The sequence below is a fragment of the Cygnus olor genome, chromosome 2, assembly GCF_009769625.2.
Source record: "Cygnus olor isolate bCygOlo1 chromosome 2, bCygOlo1.pri.v2, whole genome shotgun sequence".
Lineage (NCBI taxonomy): Eukaryota > Metazoa > Chordata > Aves > Anseriformes > Anatidae > Cygnus > Cygnus olor.
This window is the reverse complement of record NC_049170.1, coordinates 16,258,840-16,282,387: the sequence shown is the minus strand read 5'-3', so window position 1 is coordinate 16,282,387 and position 23,548 is coordinate 16,258,840. Positions and strand designations below refer to the sequence as shown.

General features: G+C 37.0%; 1 protein-coding gene across 14 annotated transcripts in view; it reads right to left on the bottom strand.

The window, feature by feature from the left end:
- Window positions 1-23,548, bottom strand: part of ZNF438 (zinc finger protein 438) — a 48,086-nt gene that overhangs the window by 5,799 nt on the left and 18,739 nt on the right. For 4 of the 14 annotated variants that reach the window (XM_040546499.1, XM_040546497.1, XM_040546494.1 and 1 more), the window contains 2 exons: window positions 13,346-13,402; window positions 4,600-4,704 (listed from right to left, as the gene is read on the bottom strand). The exons of 1 other annotated variant lie outside the window; for it this stretch is intronic. In XM_040546499.1, coding sequence (XP_040402433.1) covers window positions 4,600-4,704; window positions 13,346-13,373 — 133 coding nt within the window. In that variant the 5' untranslated portion in view covers window positions 13,374-13,402. Of the gene's footprint in view, window positions 1-4,599; window positions 4,705-10,970; window positions 12,815-13,345; window positions 13,403-19,110; window positions 19,130-20,558; window positions 20,685-23,548 lie in introns of those variants that run through there. 9 more of the 14 variants (XM_040546502.1, XM_040546503.1, XM_040546500.1 and 6 more) reach the window with 7 other exon arrangements.

Genomic DNA, 23,548 nt, shown 5'->3' with positions numbered 1-23,548 from the left:
TTGCAAAAATAAAATGGCTTACAAAGGATACTATTACATATAAACTTATTAAAAATATTAAGCACCTAAATGACCAATAAATTAACTTTAGAATTGCAGAAGTCCTGTGGACAAAACAAAAATACTCCCTGAAGCATATACATAGGAATATATGTGAAATATATAATGAATATATACATAGGAAAAAAAAATATCTCAATCTAATCTTAAATGTATCTTCCATTCTAGATTAAAAACTACATGACATTTCAGAATGTATGTGCTTATAAGCTTCTTCTGCCCTGGAAAATCTGAGCTAGCGTGGTGTCAGTATTCATTTGGAAGAACTGACTGGAAATGGACAGTATTTAAACCTTTCATGATGCAGAAACTTTCTGAGCACCTGCTCGTTCACGCCTTTTCACTGGCATCATGTTACCTTTCAAAATTTCTTAACATTTAGAATTTGTGGCTTTTATAAGATACAGACTAAAGCTTACCTGATGAAGTTGTTAAAAAATTGTCACTATAATACATTCTAGTGTGTAAAAAAGGACTTAGGATTTACCATTGCTAAAAACCCAATCACACACATTGTTCATACGTTTTTAATGCACACTAGAAAGCACACTAGAAATATTGTTGTAGTAAGTTATTCTTTTTTTTTTCTTTCTTGGAATATGCAGTTTATCTAAGTTCTAAAACAGTTCTTTGCTGTTTCTACTTGTGTTGGTAAATGTCACAAATATCTGTAGTAGAGAAAAACATGAGGATAATTAAGGAAAACCAAAACAAAAGGAAAAAGGTGTAAGATTTAATCCACACTCAGCAGCAGAGATAAATGCTAACCTTTTACACACTCCATAAAAAAGGACTTGATATATAGTTAAATTGAACTGCTACCATATCATATAACAGCCCCATTACCTACTCTCAAATAAATTCAATTACCAATGCTTCCAGTTCTCAAAAACTGGGATAGGTTTTCTGAAAAAAACAAAAATAACCCAACAATCTCTCTGAAAATTTATCCACATAGACCCCAGCCATAAATGCAATTTGGGAAGGCAATAATGTATTTCAGGACTAAAAAATAAATAAGAGAAGAACCACATGTGAATAGAATATGTCAAAATAAATGCTGGAATCCCAAAATACTGCAATGAGATACCTCCATAGAGATGTATTCCTTATTGTTTTAAAGGTTTGTATTATAAATGTATTTATACATTCTTCCAGAACTGTGAATTACCACCAGCACTGGAAACTCCAGTAAGTTTATCTTAATACTGGATGTTCTTTCCAGACCTTACACAGCTCGCAACGCACGCTGTAAGTTACAGAGCTATCGCATTTCATGACCACAACTCCTGGACAGACCCACGTGCGCACACATGGTGTGCACATGGGCAGTAAAACCACCGCCTCCAGGACACGCCGGATCGCTGCACAATCCCACAAACGGCCCAGCTCCTCCACAGCAGGTCTGATGCTTCTCCAAAGTCTTTGACCTACAGCATGTTCATACTGTAACTGTGCAGAGCGCGGCGCTTTGATCCTTTTATTGCTATCCAGAGCATCAAAACCCAAGTCTATTATACATCACCTCGGTGCCCCCAATTAAGGGAAACTACCAGGCACCAACTGCACTTCATTCTGCTGGAGGCCTGTAGAGATGTTCAGAAGTTCCAGATATCCTACTGCACACATGAAATCCTGCACAAATATGAAGAGATCCCTACACGTGGGGATAAAGCCAGGCCTAGAAAGTTTGTGTAACCCAGAAAAAGCAGAGACATTCTACTTTTATTCTCCAAAAGCCAGAAGCACGCACTGCTTTTCACTAAGAACATCTATTTTGTTAATCTTCAGTCACTAAATACATAAAAAAAATCCTGATCTTTTTGACTGCTAAGATAGCTAATAGTACTGAGAGTTTTTCTGTACCTTCTTGTTGCTGCTTTTAAGGCAACATCTTTAAGAGCTTCTGAGAAGTATTATAATGAAATATATTAATACGAGTATTAACCGAACTGCTTTGGTTAATGTAATGTAAATGTATTAATATAAGTAGTAACCAAACTAGACCCCAAATTTCAAAGCTAGTTACAGGTCAAACTGCACGGCCTGAATGCAGAAGATGATCAAACACGTGTAGTTTTCTTTTAGGGATAGAGTCTGCTCTTATTTTCCAGATTATACTTGCCATTTACTGATATTAAAGACTCTGTCCAAACCAGCAGCTATTTACCTCGCCACTATAATCAAGATGGAGCAGGTTCCTCTTCTTGTCTGGCTTTGGCCTCTCCCTTTATATTTCAAAATTTCATTCACTGATCTTCATAAACTTTTCAGCAAAGCCAGGACTTCAGCAGCAAACTCCACGTGCTCAGCAAATGATGGAGAATCGCTGTGGATGTGCCACCTCTACAAAGGTGCAGAAATGGCAGCTGCAGCACCAGGAACTTTTAATTTGTGGTTAGAAGGAAATATTCATAGTAATAATGCATTACACTGGGTTTGAAAATAAGTATATGCTTCTCAAATACATTGACTTGCCTACTGCAAATTCAGGCAGTAAAATCACTTTTATTTAAAGATATGCATTATTTCCTCAGTAGTCCACAAGAAAGTACACTTGGGAAAATCAACCACAAAACGTTGTTTTAAACAAGGTCCATTTAGATCAACATTCTTCTTCCACAGTTAATATAGTGCTGAGCATTGATATAACTATTTCAAAAGGGATTTTTATACAAACGCTCCTTTTCCGACTTGTGTAATTTTATCATAAATACTTTTTCCAGGCAGGCCATGTTTGGTATTAGCCCTGACTACTTTTTTTTTTCCTTTTTTTTTTTTCCAAGTTTACATTAGACCGTTTAGTGCAGAAATATTCACTGCAGTGCCTCTGGTATGCAAAGGATACCCAGCTCTGTATTTCCCTCTCATCCCACACAGCTGCTGTAGTTAAACAGCTTAGACAGTGCCTAAATATAGAGATGGGCTAGATGCAGGCTAGCTGTCTGATGATCTTTCAGGCTGCTAAGACTTTGCATGTAGAAAGCTAATTGGAAGACCTGGTAGAAGATTATTTAGCACCTTGGATGAGGAAAAAGGACCCAGCTGATTCACAGCCTGGAGGTCCTACTGAATGCACCAAGCGTGGAAGCGTCACCAGTGACCTAAATTGCTTTTTCTCCCATTTATACTTGGCTAGAAGATTCAACAATACCCCTCAGAAACAGATCATTACAATCATTCATATCTTTGCCACTCTGACACTGAAGATCTTGAAAGACTGGGACATGCTCTGGCTGCCACTGTTCCAGAAGACCACCTGGACACTTAACACACATCTTTCCGTGTTATTCCACCTCTGTTCCACACCACCTTCCAAATTACATCCATCAGTTCAAAGCGCTCTTTTTTGACAAGGACTTGGCAGTTGTGGCCTGAGGAAGAACCTCCATTCCTACGCAGACATGTGAAGTCTTGCAAACAAGAGGGGGAACTGGCAGCTAAGCGAGGCCCTGCATTGGCAGTCTTGAGGATGAACCTTGCTTTTAGACCACATTACTTCTACAGGCACATCACCGAAGGCAGCAATTTTTATACTTTCTCCAAAACAATTTCATTAAGAATAAAGGAAATGAATGAACACATTAGATTCGTTATCTGAATGATGTGAAGCTCACTTTAACTGATGTGTTTTCAGTCTTTCAAACAGGCATGCACTTGGAGCAGTAGGTAGACACTTTTAAATAATTAAGTACGAGGTTAAATCAAATGCAATTCAATCCATTTGCTTTAAAAGTCTCTGCTGAAAGATTAATAGTTACCACACTCATACATGTGAATATCAAATCACTCTGATACTTGCAGGATGTCATAAGCTTTCCCCACTTTTAAATTATCTTAAAATTGTATAGGACTGGCCAATGATACACTAATAAAATTCAATGATGCATCAAAGTCTCTGATAGAGCAATGCTGGGAAGGATTCTCCGGAGGAAGGAAAGCCTTCCACGGGGCTGCTGCTCATTCATGGTTCCCGTTCCAAGTCATTCAGGTCTACTTTAGTCCAGCCTAGTTTGCTTCTTTTTCCATTTCCTTTCGTTCTCTCTATACGTACTGCATGCAACATTGTTGAACTCAGACACTGCAGAAAGCATCAGAAGAAATCCTATTTCCCCCCGAGTCTCATCTACTTCAAACATTAAAAAAGTATCAGAATTCCAGAATTTAGAATTAACATCAACACAGAGCATTCCACTGTGTGTTGAATGTTAACTGCTTTTAAAAACCTTTGTAAGCCCACCTCACTTGCTCAAGTGTGTGCTTCATTTGTGTATGAGTGGACAAGTGGCAGAATACACCACAGGAGAAGGATCACCCTGATTTGAAGGGAAAAGTAGAATACAGACCAAAAAGATTTGTGACATTTCAATCTGCGTTTATGTTGCTGAGGCTTTTGCAAACTTCAAAAGGAAGAATATCTGTTCTTCTGGAAAGAAAAAATGTGTAACAACTTTCTAACACAGTAACGCAATACGAGATTTATTTCTGTCAATACTAGTTAATCACTCATTTTGCCAGATCTCCATACACACTAAATACCTGTGGATACTGTCTTTCCAGCACAAGTTTCTTGTTTTGGCTGACCCAGCATACTTTGTTGGACACAATGTTTCTCTGCAGGATTAGCATGCAAAAAAACACCACCTGCAAAAGTGCTTCAGTCAGTTGTAAATAGATGCCAGCAAGAAAGAAAGAAAAAAAAAAGACAATATAAAACATCAACTTTCAGTTAATGCATTAAGAAAACTACTGATTCTTGCTCTTTGCCATTTTTCTATCCTCAAAAAAATGTTTTAAAATCTAATATATTACACGCTGAATACAAGGCAATAGTTTAATAAAGGAGTAAAGATGTTTGATGTGGTAAATAGATGGGATGCTTTAGTTTGAGTGTCATGGCAAATAGTCAACAGTACCAAAACAAAAAGCTCAGAAAAATGAAGTTTCTGTAACTTTACTGAGATTTTTAAACATAAAGGGCTAATATAACATAAATCCTATGCTGACTGACACTTTCCATAACCTCACACAAATCAGAAGTACTGCAGTCACTCTAGAAAACAGATTTTGGCCTTCACAGAGTCATAGAATCATTAAGGTTGGAAAAGACCTTCAATGGTCATCTTTGATCATCTGGTCCAACCATCACCCTACACACCTGTAAGATGGGAGGTTGGTAGGAAAGCCCACAAGTCAGAAGTGTCCAACACAAAATATTCTGTAAGAATCAATATTCGGTTGTTTCTCTTTGCCAAATATCGACCATTTGGGTAGAAAATTCCATCATGTGTTTTTGCCTCAGATACTTTATTAAAATTCACTTTAACAGAAAACATCAGCCATCCCCAGGTATGACAACATTTTTTAAAAAATCTAGTAATATTGTATTAGAGAAAGACCTTACATTTGACACAGCAACGTCTCATCTTTCTGAAAAGCTGCCCAAATTCAGCTCAAGTTGTTAAGCTCCTGGCGTAGGTTCAACAGATACTCCAAGCACCTAACTTCTCTGATCACCGCCTTCTATTGAACGCAGTCCTGCTTCAGGCTGACGAGGGTTTTTCCTAGAACTATAGCTTTGGGTCCAAACCCCCAAGCTGGAAACAAAGAAATGGCCTCTCTCTCATTAGCTTTTAATTGCTGGGCTCACGCAGTGTGGAAGAAACTAGAATCTAGAGAGGGGCAGCAGGAAAAGGAGAAGAAACCTAGAAATAAGATTTGGAAGGCATCTAGGGCAAGGAATCAGGCTGTGATAGGGAGGTCTCTTCCAACCTAGATGATTCCATGATAAATGGGTAAGGAACATTACCGTTACATGTGATTTGGAGAGGAGAAGAATTTAAACCACAGGGATAATCTTGTATCTTCTATTTCTCATCTTTTAGTGCTTGATTTTTAATGAGTCATATAATTATGTCTACATAGGAGGCCTTTTATGCAATTTAAAATAAATTAGAAAAATAAACAACCTAAGTGTTCTAACGCAAGATTGGAAAACCTCGGTACATCATTTGCACAAAGACTAAGACACAGAATGTACAAATACATCCAGAAAACGTGTCCTGGCATACCATAGGAGGAGCAGGACGAAAAGAGCTTGTTATAATTCTGAAAGGGGAAATGAGACCTCTTAAGGCTATATACAATCATTTTTGATTTTGGCCTCAATATAGTTTGCTAGTTGTGCACTACGCATTTTGCCATTTAGAAAGGCCTTCTTTGCTTTAAACTCTGTAGAGTTTATTATTTTCCAAGATTAAGATTACAGTGGGACACTGCCTGGATTCCTTATGTAGTCTGCAAAAGACTCTTCTGAGCAGAAGAGAAGCATGGGTTTATTTTGCAATAAAGTTGCAAAATAAAAATGTATTCTGACATTAACTTCGTTGAAGTGGACATTCAACATTTTTCAAATGTGGGAATAAGCTAAATTGATTTTTGGCATAAACAGTGGTAATCATGTTGGAGAGAGTTCACGTAGTGATCCAAGAACATGGGTTCATATTTAGGGAAGTTCTTAGCTTTCCTACTTCTTTTTTTTTTCTCCTGACAGAGATCCTTGTTGCACTAACAGCCATATCTCAATAAATGCCAATGTTTATACAGATCTACTTCTCACTAAATTAGTACCTGACATAACTAACACACACACACAAAAAAGAAAAAACAGTAATCCATTCTGTATTCCCAGAATTGTTTTCCTCTGCGTTTGAATGTACACTAGGAACTGCTTCATGATTTATGATTTCTTTCTGCCAATACAGCCTTGCCAGCATCTTGGCCCCTGTATCCCTGTCCTTAAAGAAAAGTGTAATATGAAACAATAACCACACAGAGCAGATCTGTTAATCAAAAGTTAACACATCAAGAAATTATTGCATCTAGATGCTGTATTATCAGCATTAGCAACACTAATAATAAAATTGTTTTGGATTTCTCATAGATTGGGATTTCTCACTGTAGAGTTTAAATGTTCTGCAGCAGCCTTGAACATTTACCTCTTTGTATTATCCCAACACAGGTAACTTTTAAAATTTGCAAGAAATCCTATTTCTGTGGGGAACAGCAAGTGGTCAACAACTTTAAGGTAAACTTTGGGTTTTAATGTAAATTGATAGGCCACATCTGGGTAAATCAATATTCAAAAGCAACATCTTATGCAAAACGTGGCCAAAGCAAGGCTTAACACAACCTCTTATAAAAAAGCCATTTATGTGCTACTGTACAAAGGCATAAAGTCTTGAAGTCTTTCCTAAATGTCAGAACATATACAAGAGATTTTTAAACACTCATTTGCAATTAATTTTAAACCCGTTTATTAACAGATCCATATGTTCTTTTAACACCTCTCATACTGTGTTTGGGAAATTCAAAAGTTTTCATTTATTTATTTATTTTTTGAAGGCATAGTCTTTCAGTTTACAAGTTATTGATTTCATACTAAGGTTAACATAATTAATAGATTTTAAACAGATCACAACATTTTCATATCAAGAAAGGAAAACTGCCATGAAGAGCTAGACATAAAGCATCTGTTATTTGTAATAACTTTCTCTACAGCTGACAAAATCACACATACCTTTTTCTCTCTAACACAATAAGCATTTGGGAATAATGCTTATGTGGATAAATCCATGGGCTGAGATGGTACCTGGCCTCCTCAACCACAAAAAAGCAAACAAACAAAAACAAAACAAAACAACAAAAACACACCAAAAACGAAAATATTATTTCTTCTCTGTTTAAGAATAGAACACCTCTGTCTGAGAGATGCTGTTACATACATTATCAGAGAGAGCGTGTTTCAGCTTCTATATGCCTCTGAACTAGTTCCAACAATCAACCACATCAAACCTAGAGCGTGTGTTATCCAGCAACCATGCTGCTCTGACATGGCTCAGTTAAGCAGAAGAGAAATGATTTTGGTAACAATGCAGTTCCAGTGTTTATCTTTGTTCTTTTTGCCCAGTCCTGGTGTTCGATGCAGGATACCATCCCTGTAGATCTGCAAAACCAGGCTTCAGCAATGCAACCACCTGGGGGAACTAATTGTTCAGAAAATAGATAAAGGGAGGGGATGCAATCACTGGTCATAAACTCATAATTCGTAAACCTTCAATCGCATTGTCAATATTAATTAGGTACTCTAAGAGGTGGGGACAAACATCAGTTTCAAAATACTAACTGGATTTTTAAAAATTATTTTCTGGGAGAACTGCCAGTTGAAATTTCTTTAAGTGAGCATCAAGAAAGATACAGACCTAAACAGTAACTCTCATTGTGAAGTTGATGTCAGATGTAAAATACTTTTTAAAACGACTATCAAGATGTCATCAACCTGGACAAAATCCCAATATGCCTAATATAAGTGGCAATTAATAGACTTATTTTTTCGTTAAGTGCAGGAAACAATAATGACCAGGTCTGACTAAAAAAAAAAATGAAGACAGAACTCTTCAGAAACTATGCCGCACAAAAAGGTCAAGTAAAACCATTTTATGAATAAGTCATGAAACATCTTCTGACTAAACTCTTGCTCCCCTTTCAAATAAGCTGAGAACAGAATCAATCTTCTTACCGGGAGTTCAACCCTTCTCCTTTCCCTCCATGGGACAGAAAACACCTACTTCTGATTTCAGTACGGGAATTAAGATTCTTATTCCACAAACATTTTTTTTCCCCCCAAATACTGATGTTCAAATGCAGAGCACAAGAGTGAAATTGTTACTCGTTTTATAGAACATCCATTTTTATGTGAAAATCAAGAGCCTTTATTTCTGAACACAGCCTTATGTAAGACAATACAAATGATGAATTCATCACTTCATCTTATGGATTGTCCGTAGAGCAAACTTATATTACTTGAGACATTAAAAGCATCTGTATGGTGACTTCTGTGTTACAAACCTTGAAAAGTGATCCCTCACTGAAGATGAAGAGAGGATCAGAAATTGATCAGACAGGGCCTGGTCTATTTTCAATCTTCCAGTATGAGCAGGTATGCCCCAAATTTATGACCAGAATATAGCACACTTCGTTAAACTTAGATGATTGTTGGAGAGTAGATTCTGAAGGATTTTATAAGGAGTTCGTTTCTTTTGAAAATAACCCAAGCCATTTAACTTTTTGAACGGAGGATCTCTAAGGGTTTTATTTGGTCTAGGTGTTCTCTCTCTTCTTTTTTCACAATCAAAATTTCTTCAGAAGACGACTCTATGGCTTTGGTTGAAATATGCAAAACATTGCCACCTGTAGTCAATTCCACTAATCTTTATTTTTGTTTTAATCTTTAGAGGATCTCCATGGTCCTTTAAACAGATATGGATTTTTTTTTTTTCAAAGACAAACAAGCCCTGTAAAGCAAATGAAACAAACATCTTCAGGAAGACAATGGTCCTCCTGACTAAGACATTACTTTTCATAACACAAAATTATCACTTGTTGCAAAACCTGAATGTGGCTAGGCCTTTCTGGCAGTAGGATGTAGCAGAAAATATTTAAATTACAGCACCTGAACGCCTTTTTTTTTTTTTTTTTTTAATCACCCACGTGCATAATTCAAATTGCAATGCTTATTGACATTACTATGCTTGCCCATCCTAGCTACTGTGTTACGTAAGGCAGCACTGGTTCTCAAAAGAACACACTGGTCATGCTGTAAAGGAATTGATTGAATACATTGCTAAGTGATACTGCATCAGCAAACGCTTGTGATGGGTGCCACCATGCAATGGAATTAAAATAGGAACGTAGTCACCAGGAATGTGGGCCAAAGATGACATCCTTAGTTTGCTGTGTGCAGAAATTTCAAATTAAATTCATGCTTAGCTGGAGTGCTCACTGTGCTGAAAGCAGCGCGACGGCTCTTGCGAACAAAAGGAGACCCTGGTTGTGCGAGTCCAGCAGAGGGAGTCGGACGTAACACAAAGCTGCCTCCATCCATCCCTGGAGCTGGGCAAGTCTGTCGTAAGCACTGAAGTCTATCTGAGCCAGTGGGGTTTCATTTATTTATTTATTTAGGTATGCAATTCATGTCAAGTAGCCTACGGTAATTTCCAAACCTGTAAGCTAGCCTACAGATCTAATTATTTTGTGACACTAAATATGACTTCTACTGAAAATCCCAAATGTCACGAAATCTTAACTCACAGCCTTTAAACAACTTTCCAAAGTGCTATGTTAGTATGGCAAAATATTCTACTGTGCAAACCTTTCACCCAAAGTTTTGTAAAATCTTGAGAATGTGTGAAAATCTTAACACAAAATTTTAAGGCTTCCTGTTAAAATTAAACTTAAACTATCTTCTGTAGCTGTAGTATAACTTTTCTGCAAAATTGTTTTTTAAAATAGTTCAGTGATTGTTTTAATCTAGTTACTACCCTAAATATGTCCGTGTTACTAAACACATCAGTAAATATAACAGATGCTCTTTTTTTCCCACAGACATCTGAAAATGAACCACTGTTACCAACGTATTTTCTCATCCCAAGCACTACCCTGAAATCTTTGTCAAACTTCCTTGCTTTCATCATTACTCAGCTCATCACACAAACCATCTGCATAAATAAAGATGTAAGCATCTGCTGTATGGCAAATGGTCTCAGGGGCAGATGTTTTTATCCTTGCATTCATGTCACTGGCTTGGATACATTATTTGAACAGATGTACACAATCTGAAAGTGTCGTGTCCCACAGTGAAATGTCTCCAACTGCTTTCTATCAAAGTGCATAAATGCTATTTGCACCTGCATTTATGTTAATGATAAAAAGGCAGCAGGGGTTCCAGCAAAGTGAGAGTTGATGCTAAGAAAACACATTTACATGGTTAATTGAAGTTTGAGATCTTCTAGCACCAAAAGACCATACTAACACTGATATACAGTGTATTAAACTATACAATGACTTCTTGATATAATGATTTTTTTATTAAAATAAACATATCTAAGGAGCAAAACTTATCAGCCTGTTAGTACACTCTTTCGATGTATACTAAAAAAAACAAGTATTAAATCAGTTCCTAGATAAACCAGGACAGCCTTCATTTTGCATAATTGCACAATATACACAATTAATTCACATTAGAATCATTTAGCAGAAGTGTTTTATAAATCTGACTGTGCCACTCATCCAAAGGTATTTTAGACCTCTAAGACTCAATGGTATTGTGTCATTACAGAGCAATATAAAAAACCCCAGCACTTGCTCAAAAGCAAATATCAACACGGGTGTGAATGACAGAACACGTTTCCATGATGATCTAATTTTTTTCCTAGCAATTATGAGATCTCAGAAGTTAAATATTTATCATTACTCAGAAAAGTGCATCTCTTTGCACTCTGTTTCAATTGATCATTGTATACATGATCATCACCTTATACAATTATTTTAAGCTGAGGAAAATCCATGTCCTGAAGGGGTGCGTATCGAATGACAGAACTCCTGCTATTACGTGACAAATGGTAGCAGTGAAGGGTTATGTTGTCACTCAAAGAACTCGCACTAACCATTACTTCCACACTCAACTGAAAAATAAAAAGCACTCATGGTACTGAAAGGCTGACAAAAATGCTATCCTGAATGTAACTAACTGATGGATAGGTTCTACTTCCAATACCATTCATTTTCAAACCTTTTATTTGTAAGAAATGTACCAATGTTATTGTTGCACATAAATCATTATAAATTGTTAATAGCCTCAATATTTTCAGTGTCGTAACATTTAAAGAAGCAAGGGTTATGCTTCACACAAGAACAAAAAAGAGTGATAGTCACAGAATACAAAAAATATACTGAGATTAATACATTTGTAGACACCATAATTTCACAGTGATATAGCTCTTGGTTAGGATCTGGTTATGATTTCCAACATGACCCCCCACTTCCAAAGTTTAGAACATGGCTCTTATCATTCACTCTGGGTGAAAGTGGGTAACAGGCTACTAGCTGGCGTGGATTTTTCTTTAAAAAATGATACATTTCTTTCTTTAAAAACCTTGGAGCATACGAGTCATCAGTTTCAAGTTTGGAAACAGCTTCACAGTCTATATTCTCCTCCTGTTATTCAGAAATTACGTCAACATATAGGTAATGTTCAATTTGACTACATGGGTCAAATTCCTTTTATTTAAAGGAACAATAAAGCTTTTAAGTATTAGAATCAAGTATTTCAGTCACAAGCGTATGGTTGTAGACCCTGCACTGCAGGCTGGATGGATTTACACGACAGTACGTACTGCTTCCCTTGAAAGAATGGTCCCACTAGGCACAGGACTACATCAGCTGAGATCAATTCACATGGCATCCTCCTGGATTAGCTTCATCAGAATTATTACAGTATCATAAAAACGCTCAGCCTTTGCAAAACAGGTAAAGTATTAGCATACATGGCAGCAAAAGCTCAAGCTTCCAGATAAGTAATATAGAGTGCTTGTCTTAATTAACGTTAAGTACTAACAATGGAAATCTAACTGACAGCCTAAAATGGTTCTGAAGGGTCCATTAGAGCTTATGTCATAAACACCAAACATTCACTTACATTTAGGAATTATCATAAAAATGACATCAAGTTAAAAATCATACTTAAACATTAGCACTGCAACAATGAACAACAGGGAAAGGAGATTATAGTTATGGCCAAACATTTATTTAGAGGCTTGGGTATATACAGTTGCAGTGCAAATATCCTCATCAAAATAACAAGGGAAAAATTCAAGACGCTTACTCTACTGAAAAGTGTATCAACAGAAGATGACTTCTGAAGAGACAAAACACAGAAGAAATGTAGTTGAAAACGAGAAATAATATTAAGGATAGGAATGCTGGAGAAAATACACTTAGAATCTAAAAATAAGTTAATATTTTTTTGTATGTGTTAGTTTAAAGCACAACTTGCACATAGATCTGAGCCCACACTGTATGAGGGTTAAATTTAACAATGATTTTCAAACATATAAGGATAAAAATAATTGTAATAAAACCCAAATAATTAATTCTGCTCAAACAAGAACCAGAGTTATAAAGTTTCAACTAGAGGTGGTAACAGCAATTAGCAACGTCCTAAAGAATAAAACAATCTTAGTTACTGAAATTGTTTAAAGTGGTAAGTATTATTTATAACAGCTTAGTCATAAGAGCTTTGGTTTTTTGAAATCCAAATTCGGGTAGAACAGTAGGCATCACTTATACCTATTATTTAGGCATTTATTAATGAGGATATGATATTATTCTTCCATATTTTGAACTACAAATGTCTAATTTCTCAAAAAGAACAGAAAGTATACTATACCTGCAGAAAAAGTCAAAGGATTCTGCATTATGCCCTCTAATAGATACAGCAACGTTCCTGGAAAGAAGAAATAGAGATACTGAGAAGTTCCAATCCATTTTTAGAAACTAAAGAAAGTTACTAATATTAAAGTATGAACAGACTTGCAAAAATAATCCATTTTGGAGGAAATTTGTTTTTGGTAATGCTCAAGTTTGAATACAGAGAGAACAAATCACATGTAAGGAGGTTACTTATTTTCATATACACAATGGTTTTGTTTGTTTTTAACGTTATTTAAAGCACTTTTCTGTAGTGGCAAATAGATAAAGAAAATCTTGTATTCTTACTTTGAGGTCTCAAACTAGTTTTAAAAGCACTGCATAAAAAAGAAAACTTATCACTGTAAGCAAAACGTATTATGAAAGTAATGCAGTCATTCTTTTGCATTTTCATACTTTTTCTTAATTCAATTTAGTGCTTGTAGAAGGTGTCAATGACTCAAATTAATTCTGATACAGAGAGCACATTCATGGATCAATACAAAACCAAAAACCTCCTTGTATGCCCTAGCAAACATGTTTTGAACTTGGTGTGAAAGGCCAATATTTGCAGGTGATACTTTAGCTTACTTTCCTTTCATTCACCTATGCAATGAAACGTTCAACGTTATACCAGGTGTTGTACTACATCCAAGCCTTACAAAGCATAATCAAAGACAACAGTGAAGAAAACACAAATCAATTGCATAACACTGAAAAGTAATTTGATTAATTCAGTATACATTTTTTTCCTGACTGTTCTCTTTTGTCATGAAGATTGACAATTTTTTAGTTACTGTTAACATCCTGTAATACACAATGCAAATGTAATGCCATCACATATGCTATTTCAAGCAATAATGCTACATGTTTACCTTACAGATTAAATATCTCAGAGTGATGAAACTTTATTCAGATGGTGGTAATTTCTGGGTATTAGCAGCTTCTGCTGAAGTGCAGGGATCACGAGCAATGACTCATTTCCACACTAATCTTTTGATTATCCAACTGAACAAAGTAAACTTAGAACAAGCGCATTCAGCAGTTCCGTACTAATTCAGCCTTCAATTTAATTTTCAAAATATATTTAAGTCTATATATGTACTAAGACTGCATTTATGCACCATTAATACCTTTTTCTTCGACAATTCTGTTCTGTACACTCAAAAAAATTAGCCCACTACTGCTATATAATAATAATACATTTTCAGATGTTAAGCTGGTTCATTCCTAAAAACAGAAAGCAAAAACAAAAAGCTCCCTTAAAAAGAAATCAACATTTTTCACCCCTTAAGAAAGGCTGGGTTTCTGTAAAAATAGGACAACAGAATCAGTTTTCCAAAATTATGTTTCAGTATGTAACCAACGTGTGCCTATACCTCATACAAACCACACCTGAATTTTAAACCAAGCGTTTCTCTGAACTGTTTACATGCATTCTCCATATTTCAATCCTGGGTACAGCTAACTGAGGTTTCTTGTAACTCAACACCCCTGTTAAAGCTGCAGAGGAGGCACCATGAATTCCAACATTCAAACACATTCTGAAGATGCACAGACAACGTAGGACTAACCAACTATTTTCCTTCAAATGTCATAGAGTGGCTTGGGTTGGAAGGGACCTTAAAGCCCATCCAGTTCCAACCCCCCTGCCATGGGCAGGGACACCTCCCATCAGACCAGCCTGGCCTTGAACCCCTCCAGGGATGGGGCATCCACGGCTTCTCTGGGCAGCCTGTGCCAGTGCCTCACCACCCTCTGAGTAATATCTGACTGCAAGGATTCCCTATAACTGACTGATAAGCAGAATCTTCCATGGATGCTACAATGAATATCAGCTTGCATTTGTGAAGCAAATATTACGCTGCCACCTCTCTTGAGCTTGACATTGGTTCTTATCACAATAATTGATACACAGTTTTTGACATAATAGAGCATTAGATCAAGCGACCACTCAGTCACTGAAGAGTTGGCTATTTCTTTCCAGTGTGATTTCACAGTCAAGAATGAAAGACATAACATAATATAATTACAATGTAAAATTACGTTATTATCTACTTAGATTTTCTTTGTCATAAAATGTTCTGGCCTTTGGAACAGCTGCATCATAGTTTGTTTTGGCTGAATACGACTAGCACATTAGAGACAGGAGTCACACATGGTAACACGACTCTAGTCCTCCTGATGCACTTGGAGGCTTTGGAAAGTTAACAGACAAGTCCACTGACACAGATGGAGCTCAAAAAGCTTTGGGGTTTGTTTGGATCAAGGACTTCCTACCAGCACATATCCCTATCATTTCCCGTGAGCAGACCCAGCTGCGAGAAGATGGCGTTTGTTTATTTTCATGGCCAGTCTAACAGCCAGTACAATCCCACATGAAGAACTTTCCAGATGTGCACTCAAGAGCCCCCTTATGAGTGTAAGTACAAAAAGGTTGTTTTGGGATAAATACAAAAATAAATACCAATTCTGAAGCAATTACCAACCACAAAAATAAGTCTTGATGATGTTTCCTTACTATCATGCAAACGGCAAAAAGCAACGTTGAGGTTCCCGGCAGGAGACGACGGCTCTGTGGGCAACAGCAAAGTACAGAAGAGGCAAAACCAAGGCTGTTTCTAGGATGCTCAATACCAAAGTATGAAAGAAAACTGAGTGTGGCTGCTCCAAGGAGACCTCTCACACAGCGAACAGGTGATGCTCTTTGGTACCCACATCTTCTGTGCTGAGGCACATGCAAAGAAGCTCCTGCCCGTCAGTCAGCGTCTCCTGGCTCGGCTTTGCTGATGTGCGGGAGCAGGAGCGGCTCAGCGGGCCTCTGTCCGTGGTGCTTAAGCAGCCAACCACTCCTCGGGCAGATGCAGCACACGAAGGGTTCGGCTCAGCTGAACGCAGCTCGGTGCCCTGGTACCACAGACACAAGCTCCTCTGAACCTGCAGGAACGAACGGGCCACACCGATGGAATCTGGGAATGGGAAAACACTTCCAGGGACCAGCGTGGATTTTACATGATTACATGATTTTTTATTTTTTGAATCAACAGTGATCTTTCTGATCGCCGACTAACGCTAGCCTGGCAACCAGTCCCACCAGAACTGTACTATAAATACAACGATAAATGTTCCTCTCTCATTGACAGTTTCTGACATTTTTCAGTCAGGCTGCAAAATGTTTAACAGCTACTCAATATCTGAACACATTTGGTGGTGCCCTACATGTATCCTGCTATCTGATCAAAATGCTCTGGAATTCTGAATGAACAGTACAGAAATTTAAGGGTACAACATCTATGCAGCTATCTATACCTAGCCTCAGCAGAACTTTTTTTTCATCTGCTTCTAAGTTTAATTTGTCATGCCTACTTCCCTACAAAACATGCCAATGTTCAAAAAAGCCAACCTTAAAAACAAACTTATTAACTGAATTTTGTACCTGTTTTACACTTGTACACCCAGAGTAAGTTGTATGTTGGCCACCACTTGAGGATATCCCATTGTTTTTGTCGAATAATGAAACTGAAATCATTCTTACAGTCTTCCTTGTTTATTAATGGGCTTTGCAGCACTCATACAATACCAATACCAGTTCTTTTCCAACACAAAAGATGATATCGAGTATTTCTATGTGGCATTATCATCAATTTTACCCCACCTAACCCAACGATAAAACTTAAAATTCTATATAATCTTAAAATCTGTTTTGTTCAGCTTGTAACCTTACAATAGGACAATAAAAAATAATCTAAATGCAGTACTCCAAAGCTCAAAATAGTTCCTTTGGAATCTGCTGTTGATGGGTCAGAGACAAAAATCTACTACCAAGATTTTCAAGTAAGTGGAGTTAAAGTTGGACAGAATTGAAAAATTTAATGCCATAAAATAAGCTATCAAGCTACTACTCCTTACATTACCTTGGAATGAAAAGATAGATACCAGAAGAAACAAAAATATCAAATAAAGTGAAAAAAAAATCTTAGAACTACCCTGTAAATTAGCCTTTAACAATCAAAGGAAACAGAGCGTGTAATAATTTAGAAGTAATCTTCACAGAAAGATACCCACAGGTCTTTTATATGAAATTGGTGTCCTGATAGACACACTGGCTCTGAATATCAGGTGAACCCAATTAACCTAATTTGATGCTTGTCCATACTGGGACATTTATTTTAGATGTTACACAAAATCCTTTAGGATACTAGAGAGAAAATGATAAATAGGCTGTAAAGGTTATGACATTAATTTTACTGTCATTCTCATGCTTTAAGCAGGCATCAAAACTAAAAATCTCATCCTCTGGGAAGGGAGAACTATCTGAAAGTAATTACAGTACTTATTATCATAACAGTATTAAACTAAACCACTGTGACCCTAACTGAATTTATTTTTGGTACCTTTTGTTAAAAGAACAAAGCTTCTCGATGATGACTATACCTTCCAATGCAGTGAACATTAGTTCAGGTACCAGAAGAAAGCATTAACTCAGATCTTATAATTTCATATTAGGCTTAATTACATGCCTAGTTTTAAATTAAAACTTGCAAAGAAGCATTAGTTAAATAATATTAAGTAATTTCATTTCAGAAGGAAAACATTTAGCCAAAAAGAAAAAATTAAATATTTAACACAGTTTAGAAAATATGTTCTCCTAACAGAAGCCTATGAAATGTCAAATTATATTTAAAAAGCAATTTCATTCACTTCATTTTTCACACCTGTTCTTTCCCATACTGTGCCATCTTGTAAATGACAGTTCCATTCAATCATTATTTCCCAAAATTTAGAAACTTTTTAAAAACCAAGTTCCCCAGGAAGTATGAATTAGTAATAGCTTCCAGGAAATTTAGCAACATCTGTAAGTATTTAAAGGCTGAGTTAGACCTGAAGTAAGATTAAACCATTGAAGCTATGAAATATGACAAAAACGCTGAGGAAATAAAAATGACACACACAAAAACTGACTAGTGTAACACACAAAGGTATTTGTTCAAGCAACTGTTTTTGCCAAAAGCCTACAGTGCTTGGCTACTTTATAAATCAAACGCAAGGCATTAAGCCAATTTGTTTTTAAAAAAAAGAAAAAAGGCCAAAAGACAATAGCTAGGCAATAGGCTATTTGCATTTCTGAAAACCTGCAAAAATATTCCGCATTTCACTATCCAAGTCTTCAGTCACATAAGTCTTATTTGTTCTTATTCAAAATTTTCTATTTTAATTGTATTTTCACAATAGGATTTCATCCTACATCAGTAGCTCCTCATCCTACAACTATATATCCAAAGAGATATACACACACTAAACCAGCAGCTTTCTTACAAGAGAAATTACACACTGCTTATGTTTCCATACCTAGGTAATTAATCAGGGAGAAATGCGTGTCTGTAGCAGAATTCTTTTGGCTGAGACCATTAGGTGACTTCAGCAGACATCCAAAAAGAAACAGAAGCCTCACTGCAACTGGTCATTTTTCCCAGTACGAACCCATCAGAACTTAATCCCAGGCTATTTTTAAATTTTTGATCATCCTATGTGATGGGCCAGTCAGAGCACGTTTCCTGAACTTCAAGCCTTACATGCACCGAATGCCTGGACAAAAATTCTTCACTTCATACCCTGTTACGTGATCTATATAATGGTTCTCTGGCATGCCTGCATTATGCCCATCTGTCAGAGTGGAACTGTGCCTACACAACAGGTTCCATGCTACTTTCAATAATATCGTGTTGATAATAAAAGCTTACTTACAAAACAATACAGCGCATCTTCAGCTTTCAGCTACATCTTTTGGCTTAAAAGAAAAACCAAAGGAAGGTGATTGCTTTCCTTGAGGAGAGAAATTTTTTCAAACCAACTTCTTTTTCAATTGCATGAATAAAGACTAGCACATACACTGCTAGCAACAAGGACACTCCATGATTTTATTTAATGTATTATTATTATTATTTTTTTTTTTTTTTTTTTTTTTTTACTGTTGCACACAGCTCAGGAGTCACAATAATTCTGATTTTACAATTATAACCACCTCCAAAAGAGCAAGCTCAAGGACCTGAGAAGAATTATACAGAAGTTTCTTGAAAGTGTGCATGGGAGAAGACAGCAACATCAATTGAACGAAGGAGTAATATCAGTTCATCGTTTTATGAAATGTGGACAGGAGAAATCGTAGCTGAACAGTCTTTACGACTGTAAATTACCTTATTTTCCATTTGAAAAAACAGCATTCTGAAAAATTAAAAAGAGCAAAGAACAGCAACGTTGCTACTATGCCTAGCATTAGACAATTCACAGAACATCAAGAAATAATGCTTTGCTTTCCTCTAAATTTCCACAGATTGCCATTTCGTATTTTCAATAGTAAATAACTTCTCAGTAGTACTGCTTTGGACACCGTGAACTGAAGTCTGGATGTAGAGAGACACCTTTGCTATAATGCTCTATTACAAAGTTAAGGCTTCTGATTTTAAAGTAGCCCTGGATCTTACTGTTATGAAAGTAAATGTGAAGTGATGAATCAGTAAAAATTGCTACACTTTGTCCTTGATTCTGAGGGCAGCTGGAAACAAGTCTTGGAAAACAAACTCATTTTTGCAAGATAGTACATGAAATCTACACTGTCCATATTTCCAACAATATACATTCAAATTATTATTATTTTTTTAAATCAAGAGAGACAAACATCTAACACTCTTATTTGGCCACGAGTACTCCAGAATTTACTTTGAAATTCAAACTGAGCAATTCTTTCTTCTACTGCTTCCCCCTGTGTTATCCTAGCCCTTAACTAAGTATTCATTTATTGTTTTGGTCCAAATCTCTACGATGTTTTGCCACAGTTCTCAATAATGCAGTTTCACAAGACAGAATCTATATATCTTACTGTTCTGTTATTAATATGTAACGTCACTCACGGTGGAACTGCAGTACACCGTTACGGTTTTCAGCCACAATACAGTTTGCAATGCCTGATTAAATTGTGAGACTTTTTGACTTTATTGATGTTCACAATTAATGACCGTTTTGGCCAAATAAGCACAGAACACATCATTTATTTTCCACTACGTACTTGTTGCAGTACCTTTGCTTTGTTTTCAGTTAAACAATATCGCAAGTACTAAACAGTGACTGCATTACAGTCAGAGCACAGCTTACATAGGGTCAGACGAACACCTGTCATTGTGCACGCCGGTACTCACAGGATCATCCGGGCTGGCAGGGCCCCGGCAGGTCATCCAGTCCGACTCCCCTGCTCAAGGCAGGGTCAGCACTGAGCTTAGGGCTTTGTCCAGATGAGTCTTGAAAATCTCCAGCTCAACAGATGCCTTTCAGAAATTAAATGACATTTACCACTTGACCACAAAGGATGACCTGAAAACCACAGTAACATTGAGCCTATGCCTATAGGACAGATTGTTCCAGCAATTCCTGCTCCAAGGCTTTCACCACGCTTCAGAATTAGCTGTAAAGGTACTCAAAAATTCCTGCATTTTACACTATGCTGAAGGATTAAATAGAATTTGACTTTATGAGAGGCAGAGAGAAAAGAAACTTTGTAATAGTGCCACATCTACTTTTTTTATTTGCTCTTACACTAAAGATAAACAGGTTATTTCAAAGACCAGAATGAGGTTAATGTGTGACAAAAGTACTAACAAAAATAATTAAAGATTACTAAAGGAAAGAACAAGAAAACTGAACTTGCATACTACTTGCTCACCCCAGCCCTGCCATCTTCCTCAGCTTTGACAGCGGAGGAATAAACTATTACTGGCAACTTAATAACACTTTTCTGGTGAAAATTAAGTTTTAGGATGCTGTTAATTATCAGTTTAGATTACAGAAATAACCAACTATCAGTTTAGATTACAGAAATAACCAACCAGGGCTGTAATTTTCAGCATTACAGAGCAAGGAGAGCAAGCGTTGTATTTCCTTAATTTGGAAGTCCTGACATATTTTGGAGATATTTGATACCTCACAACGGACTCACACAGTCAAAACGTATTTGAATGTCTCAGATAACAAAGCCATAAAATTCCATTAATATTCTATGGATTAAGACATGAGCGTAGCACATTCACCTGCACAATCCCTGACTGAAGCTTGAAACATGACGTGAAAGTCTTCGCAGAAACGTAGCTGGCCCTCAAATTAGGCGAGGACTCAATGAGAAATAATCAATCCCTAATCACTTCTTCTATTTGGACTGTGGTATTTTGTGTCCTTTGGACACTGCCCTGAATATAACTTGTTGTGCCATTCCGGAAGGATTCTGTACAGGGGTTTTGTTATTTACAGTCTGGAGATGTTGTTAATGCTTTCCTTAGAGGACAGATAACCAACAGCTGACAAAACTTGAGCAAAACACCACTCCGAACTTCGCAAGGTGAAATGCTTTTGCAATTCTGACTCAAATAAGGGAGTTATTTCTGACTTTACAGCTCCGGGGCTGAATAGTACTAAATTTTGCCATGGTATTACCTGTATGTAAAGTTAGCATCGTTTACGGTTGTTTCTGTAAGAATTTCCGCTACGGAGTTTCTTAAAAAAAAGTCAGCTAGGCAGCTTCAGTCAGAAAGGTACTTTCTCTACCTGACAAAAACATTTATAACGTTTATGCAGCAACATCCCTCACACAGAAAATATAGTACATTTTTTTAAAACCAACTTCAATGTGTCCTATACAAAACAAGCGTTCCAGAGCTAGGGAAAAAAAAAAAATAGAAGGAGCATACCATTATATGGAAAAGACGACAAATTGAGAAGGCAAACCTGTGTCTGATCAAGCAACAGATTACCTAGGCCAAGGTGGTATATATCCCCAGTATGTTAAAATTCAAATTGCCTATCAACTAATCACTTTTAGGAGGTTTGGTTGTTCAAGATCCAAAAAAAGGGCTCACCTTATCACCAAGCACACTACATCCTACACACTACTAGGCTTTATAGTTTCCCTCAACAAAAAAGCTCTTAGTAAAAGTTATGTACTGGAGCATTTGGTTTCTTATTTTGAAGGAGGCACAGCTGGTCCTTGCAGATTACACTGCGCTGAAAAATAACCCAGGTAACTGATCAGGTGTCGTACTAAGAACTGCTTCAACTGCTTTCATGCTATGCTGATTCCACCTCCAAATTTTGTATACAACATTGCTAACCTGGACTGTGCTTCAGGGTTAAGGACCTTTTTTTCTGGAGAGCTGAGTGCCTACTACACTTTAACACTACATGCTTTCAAAACCAGAGATGCAAATATAATAGTTGGATTTTCTTAATGATGCAGAACATTAAAAACATTGTCCAACTAGGAATTATAACCTATGTTTCCTAAACACAGTCCTATCACCATTCACCAGAAAGAGGGACTTAACAGACCACACTTGGTGACCGGCCTAAGCAACTCAATCCCATACAAATTCCACCTTTTCTGTTTCCTCAGCATATAATAAGCTATAATGCATTGGAAGAATCCAACGTTAAGTTTACAAATTAGAACAATCTCACTGAAACACCCTCTCAAAACTCACAGTTCCAAATTTAATGCAAAATTAAAAGGTTAGGTTGTATATAAATTCTGTGATAAGCACCTGTTGTGGGTTAATCCCAGTAGACACTCACTTCCTCCTGAACTAGTAGGACCAAGTAAGAGGAAAAGAAGAATAAAAGCAAGAAAACTTGAGGGTTGGGATAAAAAATGTTTAATAAGTGAAGAAGTGGAATGAGAAGAACACAGAGCAACACAAGTGACGCAAAGGCAATCACTCACCACCTCCCACGGGTAGATGGACACCCAGCCAGTTCCTGAGCAGAAGATGGCAGCCTCCCTGAGCTCCTCTTCTTCCCCCTTTTCATTGCTCAGCATGACGTTACATGGCATGGAATATCTCTCTGGCCAGTTTGGGTCACCTGCCCAGTTGTGTCCCCTCCCAACCCTGCATACCCCCCACTCTACTCACTGGGAGGGCAGTGTGAGAAACAGAGAAGGCCTCGATGCTCTGCAAACTGCTCAGCCACAGCAAAAACACGGCTGTGTTGGCAGCATTGTTTTGGTCGCAGATCTAAACCACAGCCCCATACAGGCTGCTCTGAAGAAACTGAACTCCATCCCAGCTGGATCCAGTATAGCATTAAAGAGCACTGCATAACTTCTGTTGTTGTAGATAAAAAATCCCCAACACACAATAGATTT